Source organism: Cajanus cajan, chromosome 1 (assembly GCF_000230855.2).
Source record: "Cajanus cajan strain Asha chromosome 1, NIPB_CcT2T_4, whole genome shotgun sequence".
NCBI classification, from domain to species: domain Eukaryota; kingdom Viridiplantae; phylum Streptophyta; class Magnoliopsida; order Fabales; family Fabaceae; genus Cajanus; species Cajanus cajan.
In genome coordinates this window covers 75,593,856-75,603,709 of record NC_138517.1, presented here as the reverse complement: position 1 = coordinate 75,603,709, position 9,854 = coordinate 75,593,856, and the positions used below count along the sequence as shown (strand labels likewise).

Genomic DNA, 9,854 nt, shown 5'->3' with positions numbered 1-9,854 from the left:
TTTCGACAGATATATATGTCGGTAATTTACAATGGATACAAATTTGTCGAAAAATTTATATTTTCGACGGATACAAATCCGTTAAAAAATTTAATTTCCAACAGATATATTCGTCAATAATATACATTAAAAGTTATTAAACTTCATTGATCCAATTATTAAATTTTACTAATAATTAATATAGAAAAAATTGATTAGCTTTGGAATAAATTATTTGTAAACAATATAGTTGAAAAATTAATTATTTTAAATTATTTAACTAGAATCATATTGACAATTTACTATATGATGTTGATATTTTTGTATAACTAATTATCTGATTTTAAATTTGATATGAAAATATTATGATATAATTAAATAAAATTTTAAATTAGTATTTTATTAATTGTTGATAATTAGAAAATAAAACAAGGATAAATATATTTTTAAAATTTTATATCTTAGATTTAAGATGAATAAATATATTAAGTTAACCAATAATTTATTTAAAATGTTAAAATTTAATTTATAAAATTAATATTTTAAGAGTGTTATAATAACACTAGTGTAACTTTTACTAAGTATTACACCGCTCAATAACTTTATATTAAATATGAATTTTATAAATTCAACCGTTAGATTAAAAGTTTTTTACTCTTAGATCATATATACAAAATTTTATATTAATTCAAGATGGTTTGATACTTCATTCTTGTAAAACAAAGTTGACGTAATATATACATTTCAAAATATACTAAAATATAAACACTTTGATTACCTTCAAGTTGTTGTTGAATTTTAACAAAATTTGATATAAACATATAAAGTGATATGAACTTTCAATCAACGGTTGGATTTACAAAATTAATATAAAATTATTGAGCGGTGTAATACTTAGTAAAAATTATATCGGTGTTATTATAACCATTTTCATTTTAAAATATATAAATTATTATTTAAACTTTTAAATTTATAATAAATAATTTAAATTGTATCATAATATTAATTTTAAATAGAAATAAGTAGATTGTTAATTATAAAAATAAGTATATATATAAATAAAGAATAATTAAATATAATATAATTATTATTATTGGTAATATAATTATATATATATTATTATATTTTTATATTGGTCCGGATACACTAAAATGATAGGGATCGAAAGATAGTATAAGTATGAGATTGTATATGAGGATGACTTAGATGAATTAATTTGTACTACTTATACTGACAACATTCATCTACCTTTCTGTAGCTTATCTCATCAGTGTAACAGCCCAATTTTCAATGGGCCGTAGGCCCAATTCGTTGCCCAGAATGGGCCATTTCAAAAGTGAAACGGGCCGTTCTGAAATAAGTTAAAGGCCCAAAATTTGAGAAGCAGAACGGGCCGTTCTGGAGGGAGAACGGGCCGTTCCGGTTTGGAGAACGGGCCGTTCCAGAGGGAGAACGGGCCGTTCTGGTTTGGAGAACGGGCCGTTCTGGAAGCAGAACTAACCGTTCTGCTGGGTTTGAGAACGGGCCGTTCTGGTTTGGGAACGGGCCGTTCCAGTTGAAAAATTTACATAGGTTTGAAGGGCCCAGAACGGGCCGTTCCGATTTTGGAACGGGCCGTAGTGGTAGGTGGGCGAAAAATCCTATAAATAGGCCTCAAATCCTCTCATTTCTACACACCTCTCATTCTCACTCTCTCTTCTCTTCTGTTCTCTCTTTCGTTCTTCTTCTTCTCTCTGAAGACCAAGGGGAACTCAGAGGATGAGGTTCTGCTCCAGTCTTAGTTTCAATCCTTATTTAAGGAAAAAGAGGAGGTTCTGCCCGAGTTCCTATGTATCCAGGTACGGGAGAAAAGGGGATTATTTATATGTGGAGTTGCATGAGGGAATTTGGGTAGAAGAAGAGCCCTTAGGATTCTGAGTAATTTTACAATTATTTCTGTTTGAAGAATTATTGGCATTATTTGATTATGTATATATTTAGGACAATAAATATATAATTTGTTTGTAAAAATGATGCTCTAGGAGAGAGAACGAAATTATAGAAAAGTGCCTGTAGGGTAGGTTTTGGAAAAATTGGATTATTCCTGTTTGAGGAATTAATTATATCATTAGATTCGGTATGTATTAATAATTTGTAAAAATGATGATTTGTGAGAGAGAACGAAATTGTAGAAAAGTGCCTGTGAACTAGGTTTTGGAACAATTAGGGGTTTTACTGTGCTGAAATTATATTAAATTACTAATTCTATTAATTATTTTATTAATGTTCTTGTTATATTATATTATAAGAATTGATGATCGAGATATGAATTGCTTGAGGGATTTGTAAACCCTTATTTTGTTAGACTTATCTGTTGAGTATGTGATATGAAATTGTGTATGTTATATGGAATTGTGATATGAGATGAGATGTGGTATGGAAATGATTAAGAATATGATTGCGATGTGTTTCCTCACACTAATGACTAGGGATGGCACGACCCCTGGGTAAGTGGTGCTACAGGGAGGGCGTGACCCTAGCATGGTGTGAGATGAGTAAGACAGTTAACACACACCACTTATGTCGATTATGGCAGCCCTGACATAGGGTTAATTGCAAGAGACTGTATGGATTGTAATTTGATTGTGGTTCCTCACACTAAAGGATCAAGGATGATACGAACCCTGGTAGTTGATGTTTCAGGGACGAGCGTACTCCCGGATGATCAGGGATGATACGAACCCTGGGTAGGTGATGCTTTAGGGACGAGCGTACTCCTTAATGACTAGGGATGGCACGACCCCTGGGTAAGTGATGCTACAGGGAGGGCGTGACCCTGGTTTGGTGTGGGAGGCAATTAACCTGTATCACTTGTGTCAGATGTGGCGAGGTCTTGGCATAGTGTTAATTGTAAGATTGACATGAATTATGAATATGGAAATGATGTTGTAAATTGTATAATTGGTGTGAATTATGATGGATTGAGATATGTATGTGAAATGAGATATGTTAAATGTGAATTGAGATATGAAGACGATGAATGATTGATATATATATATATATATATATATATATATATATGTATATATTATTAAATAATGAATTATGATGAGATTATATTGTGAGGTGTTTGTATGTACTTTGCATATAGATATTTTCTTTTCTCACCGTATAAACTGTGGATATTTTAGGTGAAGAAGATCCGGCTACGAGTGGCATCTAGAATGTCAACAGTTAAATTATGGGAATGCTCTGATAATGTGACATCGGGGCAGAGGATTTCTAGGACAGAATATTTATATGGATTTGGTATTGTAATAAATGTGTTTAAAATTGTAAACTCTTAAATTTTACCTTTAAAGTTTCATTTTTCAGTCATTTTCTTATATTGAAGAAAGAACAGTTTCGAAGTTTTATGTGAACCCTTTTACGAACCCTTTGAAAGTTTATTCTTCTTAATTGAATTATATTATATATGTGTTGGGGTAGTAAGGGTGTCACAATCAGAACTCCACATTTAAGCGTGCTTGACTTGGAGTAATATAGAGATGGGTGACCTTTTGGGAAGTTTTCCAGAAACTGTGCTGTAAGGGCAAAACACGCTGAAAAGTGAAGTGTCGTGAAATAAAATTCTTGAGAGACTAAATATGAGAGTTGTTACATTAATAAATTTATTAAAATTAAATTAAAAAAAATTTCAACGGACTTATCCGTCGGAATCATATAAAGATTTTCAAATAATTTTTGATGGATATATCCGTCGGTAATTTCCAACGAAAATTTTTGACAGATATATCTGTCAGAAATTTCTGACAGATTAAATTTTTTTTCGACAAATTTTTTTTTCGACGCTCATTTTCCTGATGAATTTGCATCCGTCGAAAATAAAGAATTTCCGATGGATTTTCCTTCTTTCCGACGAATTATGTCCGTAAAAAATTTGTATTTTTCTTGTAGTATAAAAAATAAAAACTAACAACAATTGATAAATTAGGAACAATAAATTCAAAATATAAATTTAGACGAGACCAAAAAAAAAACTTATGACTAAAGAAACATTAATATATTATTCTTAAAGTTAGGAGAAATGCATCCCCTCAACTATATGTAAATGTATGTGTGTCTATTATCAAATTTTGATGGCTACATCTACTTAAATTTGGATAAGTATTTTTTTTATATAATTAAAATTTAGAATAATCATATATTTTTTAACATATAAAATATATTTAAATTAAAATTTATAATAATAAATGTATTTAAATATATTTTATATTTGTAATGAACATGTTGGATTATAATATAAAAGTTATTTTAAAAATTATTAATTTCTAAAACTATTAAAGTTTAATTTATAAATAAATATAAACATTATTGTTAAAAGACAAGTATATCGATAATTGATAAATTAAGATAGTTGTACGATGAGTTTTTAAAATAGTTGGAAAAGTAATTCAAGTCTCTTTCTTGAGGGTGTAATTTATCCTTTTCTTTGTAATGTTATCTCCTGCTAGCAACACAAAAGAAAAACTAGTTGGAAAAGTAATACATGTGAAGTGTGCATTCAAAGAAAGGAAAAGAAAAATAGTAGAAATATCAAATTAGGATAATGAAAAATATGATTGAAATTGCGTATAAAATGAATTGTTTTGAAAAATACAAATCCATTTCATGACGTTAATTTGAAAATACGGGCAAGCCTGCTATTTATATATGTTGCCATTTGAAATTTGACTTTCGAGATATCGTACGTCTTGACTTTTACTTTGTCATAGATAAGAATATGATAAACGATTCATCAACCCTACGTACGTCCTATATAAACGTAGCTTCATGTGCCACTTATTAATTCATCAACTCAAATGCACAACAAGGTGATTCAACTATAACTACGTAAACTACACACAATCCCTATGGAAATGTTTCCCTTCGTGTGTTACTTTCTCATTCTCCTTGTTTCGCTTCTCACTTTGAAGCGCTTCTTCCAAAGCAGAAAATACAAAAACATACCACCTGGTCCACCCACTCTTCCCATAATCGGAAACCTCAACCTCCTCGAACGCCCCCTCCACCGTTTCTTACAACGCATGTCGAAAACACACGGCAACATCTTTTCTCTCTGGTTCGGTTCGCGTCTCGCCGTCGTCGTTTCATCGCACGCCGCGTTCCAAGAATGCTTCACCAAAAACGACGTCGCCTTGGCGAACCGACCCCGCTCCCTCTCGGCGAAGTACATCTTCTACAACTGCACCACCGTGGGGTCGTGCTCCTACGGCGAGCACTGGCGCAACCTCCGCCGCATCACGGCGCTCGACGTTCTCTCAACTCAGCGCATCCACTCCTTCTCGGGAATCCGGAAGGACGAAACGGAGAGAATGGTGAGTGACTTGGCCAAGGCCTCGTGCATGGACTATGCGCACGTGGAGCTAAGTTCGTTGTTCCACGACATGACGTATAACAACATGATGAGGATGCTGTCGGGGAAGAGGTACTATGGGGACGAGAGACAGATGAAGGATGTGGAAGAAGCGAAGGAGTTCAGAGAGACGGTGGAGGAGTTGGTGCAACTCGCTGGTGTTTCCAACAAGGCTGATTATTTGCCCTTCCTTCGCTGGTTCGATTTTCAGAACTTGGAGAAGAGGCTCAAGAGTATTAGTAAGAGATTCGATACGTTCTTGGATGCACTCATTCTCGAGCAACGCAGCAAGAAGCAGAGAGAAAATCAACATACCATGATAGATCATCTTCTCACTCTGCAAGAATCGCAGCCAGAGTATTATAATGATCAAATCATCAAAGGCCTTGTTTTGGTAATGTCTTTAAGTTTTGCTGATCTAAAAAGAGTTTAACAAATTTTAATATATCAATAATTAATTAAAAAAAACACCCTTAATATATTTTTTAAAATAATCATAATAAATGTGAATAATATTATAACAATTTGTGGATGATAATATAAGAAATCTTTACAGTAACAATGTACTGTAATTAAATTGTAAGTTAAAATTCTCTAATAATGTATGTTTGTGTTAAAATGATTTTAAATAATTTTTATAAAACATTAAGAGGATTAATAAAAGTGTACTGCATGATGCAAATTCCTGATAACCTAATCAAGTATTTCTAAATTTAGGCTTCTAGCCATGAAGTATGTGTTGCTTAGAAATCTATTGCTATAGGCTCTTCAAGATGTTGTTTTTTTCTATAAGATAATCATCACTTAAGTTACTTATGGATTGAGGTTTCTAAATGTCCTTAGTAATCTTATCCTAGGTTCTTATGGAGTTTTCATATTCATAGGATTTTCTATACTTTACATTGGTTTATCTAAGATGGTGCTCTTCTTGTAAGAAGGTTTAAACTACCTAACAACTCAGTCTACTATATTAATTATCTTAACAATGTGTAATTCAATGTTTTAAAAACCCGATCAATAATCAAACTAGTTAATATACTGTATTAGGAGTTAAATTGTTGGGTCATTAATTGACCTATATGATTCAGTTTTTATTATAAAAAGTTAATAAAAAAAAACACTAGGCACTAGCCAATGTTAGTAGTATCTAATTAAATATAAGTGTATGCAAATTAATATATATATATATGTATATATATATATATATATATATATATATATAATATTTGCGACATTCACACGTAAGTTAATTCCTTGTGGTGGTTGGATGTGCCTTGAATCCATTATATTCTGAGTTCGATTCTTGCTTGCTACTATTTTATTATATTTTGCTTCAAAATATAACTAGTTGGTTCATAATTCATAAACAAATCATGATAAATATAACATCATTCTCACTCATGAGCCATCACATCAATCAAAGAAACATATAATGAGACAATATGTACATTCAAGCATTCAAAATAAGGACAAAGAGTTTGTGGGCAACTCTCCATCTTTCACACAACAAGAGAAAGAAACACGCTACATTTAGGACATGCACACAACCAAAAGGCTTATGATTAACTTAGGAAACATATACCTAGGGTAGGCTTGTGATCCTTGTTTGTATATGATTGATTGTCTATTCTCTCTTTGGTTGTTAGGGCTTTCTTTGACATAGCTAGGCAGTACACACTTAGGTCGGACAGACTTACCTTATGGTTTTACTACATTTGAGACATCCCTCAATTTTAGGAATCTATTACTTGCGCTCTTTTACCCTTTCTATTTCTTTGGTTTCTCGAGTTGGTGAGGTCTTAAACCTTTTTTATTTTTTATTTTTTATTTTATTTATTAATGACATGCTTTCGTTATGCAATGTGATCTTCCTCAAGTGATGCTTTCTATCTTACACTTAATTTCCTCTTTTGGTTAATCATAACCTTGGATGTCCTATCTAGAAATCACTATCTTGAAGTTTTCTCTCTCTCTCTAATAGTATGTTTGGATGAGAAATTTAAATGGAGTAATTCATTCATTTGAAGAATTTCAAATTCTTTAAGGTGAAATACCTTGTTTGGATAGAGAATTTATAAAAAAATTTGAAATTCAAACATTTATGAAATTTCTTAAAATAGTAGAATTTCATATTCTCCCAAAAAATAAAAATTGAAAATTTCTCATATTTTTTTCTTCTTATTTCACTTATATATTTTATCTTATCTCTTATTTCCTCATGTTTTTAATTATTAAATATTTAAAAAATATTTTTAAATTTATTAAATATTATCTAATATTAATTTTTAAAATTACTAAATATTTAAAAATTAATTAATATTTAATTTTATAAAATTTAATTTAAAAATCTCAACGTATAAATATATTTTTAAAATCAATTTTATCATGGTGGAATCAAATTATCATATTCAATCTAATAACTTAAAATTTAAAGAATTTCAAATTGACTTATCCAAACAAAATATTTTAAGAATGATAGAAATTGAAATCAAAGTAATCCAAATACAAAAAATTTAAAATTTCTTAAATTTGTAAAATTCTTCGTCCAAACACACCGTAAGAAAATATTTGAATAGATTATCCTAATCCATCCTATACTATGGTCAGATAGATCATACCTAAATTGATATCCTTAAAATTATTTGTCACTACCTTACACAACTTATATCCACAAAAATGTTTTTCCCTTCCTAGTTGACATATTGAGTTGAAAGAATAATTTTTTTTACATAATATATTTACTACATTTAATTTACAAAGTTTACCTTTAAAATACAAAACCTTATCTTATAAATTATATTTTTGAAATTTATTTTAATAAAAATATTTAATACTTTATTAATATACATCAAAATTAGCGTTATATATTTGTTAAAAATGTATACAAAACTACCTGATTATACTTTTATTGTTATTCAATTTTTATAAGATTTGTTACAATATAATATCCTAAAATATTTATAATTTAGAGGATGGAATTTTAGTATGTATAAATTTATGTATGCTAGAAGAATTTCAAGTCTACACTAGCAAACTAATAACCACAATCACATGTTATGCATCACCCATTATTGCAAAATTAAATATTTTCTAATTTAATTTTGATTTCATATTGTTGACTTGTATTGTAGGCTATGCTCTTTGCTGGAACTGATTCGTCAACTGTAACTTTAGAGTGGTCATTATCTAATTTATTAAATCATCCAGAGGTGTTGAAAAAAGCAAGAGATGAGATAGACACTTATGTAGGAAAAGATCGTCTGGTAAATGAGTCAGATCTTCCTAAATTGCCTTATCTTAAGAAGATTATTCTTGAGACACTTAGGTTGTATCCCCCTGCTCCACTAGCTATACCACATGTGTCCTCAAGTGACATCACTATTAGAGAATTCAACATTCCAAAAGACACCATAGTAATGGTTAATATTTGGGCTATACAAAGAGACCCTTTGTTGTGGAATGATGCCACACATTTTATACCAGAGAGGTTTGATGAAGAAGGACTAGAGAAAAAGGTGATTGCATTTGGGATGGGAAGAAGGGCTTGTCCAGGAGAAGCTTTGGCTATGCAAAATGTTGGCTTGACTTTGGGATTATTAATTCAATGCTTTGATTGGAAACAAGTAAATGAGGAAGAGATTGATATGAGAGAAGCAAATTGGTTCACCTTATCAAGGTTAACTCCATTGAATGCCATGTGTAAAGCTCGCCCACTCATCAACAAGATTAATCAAAAGTAATAAATAATAAATATTAAGTTGAGTTACGTTGTATGGAGATCTACATGATGAAAAAAGAACATTCAGTTATTAGCATTTAATAGTGATACTTGTAAGTTTTCAAATCTAGAATAACTGTGATGTACAAAGGTGGTGACCATGAATCAATATCGTATATTGCCTGATTTTCTTAAAATAAAATAAAATTTTTGCATTTTTAATTAATTATGACTCGCATTAGCTAAATCACATAGATTTTCCTTTTACTTCTCAATATTGTTGAAGTTTATTTCTCAACATAGCTTGTAGTTGTGAATGGACAAAAACTAATCCCAATGTGCTACAAAAGAGTTACTAGACAAATGCTTTGTAATGTTGGATGTGGGGAAGGGAAAACTTTAGTTAGGTTTAGGGATAATTCTCCATTAAATTAAAGGTGTTACAGTTTCACAATTTATGCTGTTTAATATTAATTATTAAGATTCACATTTTTTTAAAATCGTATTTGCTATGAAACATGGAACGTCGGTTTTCTATAAGAGAAATTTAAAAATTGTATTAATTGTATGTTGAATTTTATATAATGGGAGTTAATTTATATACTAACAAGTTAATCAAGCTAACAACCTCTAATTAACTAATGTACTAGTTAATCAACATTTAATTAACTAATTATATCTTTAATGACATTTGCAAGTGGAGGATGTTCATAATACATCTACTATAGGATTCCTTCACTAAGATACACCATTTTCAATCTT

General features: G+C 30.2%; 1 protein-coding gene across 1 annotated transcript; it reads left to right on the top strand.

The window, feature by feature from the left end:
- Window positions 1–4,772: 4,772 nt before the first annotated feature.
- On the top strand, window positions 4,773–9,318 carry LOC145950885 (isoflavone 2'-hydroxylase-like). Its single transcript, XM_083062733.1, has 2 exons — window positions 4,773–5,768; window positions 8,506–9,318. Exons 1-2 carry the CDS (start codon window positions 4,872–4,874, stop codon window positions 9,112–9,114), a joined length of 1,506 nt encoding a protein of 501 aa, XP_082918859.1. The 5' UTR covers window positions 4,773–4,871; the 3' UTR covers window positions 9,115–9,318.
- The last annotated feature ends 536 nt before the right edge of the window (window positions 9,319–9,854 follow it).

Excerpts from the sequence above, each read along its gene's own strand:
- LOC145950885 (XM_083062733.1), top strand. The coding sequence starts at position 4,872 with ATGGAAATGTTTCCCTTCGTGTGTTACTTTCTCATTCTCCTTGTTTCG. Across the intron at positions 5,769-8,505 it reads TCATCAAAGGCCTTGTTTTG|GCTATGCTCTTTGCTGGAAC; the intron begins GTAATGTCTTTA and ends CTTGTATTGTAG.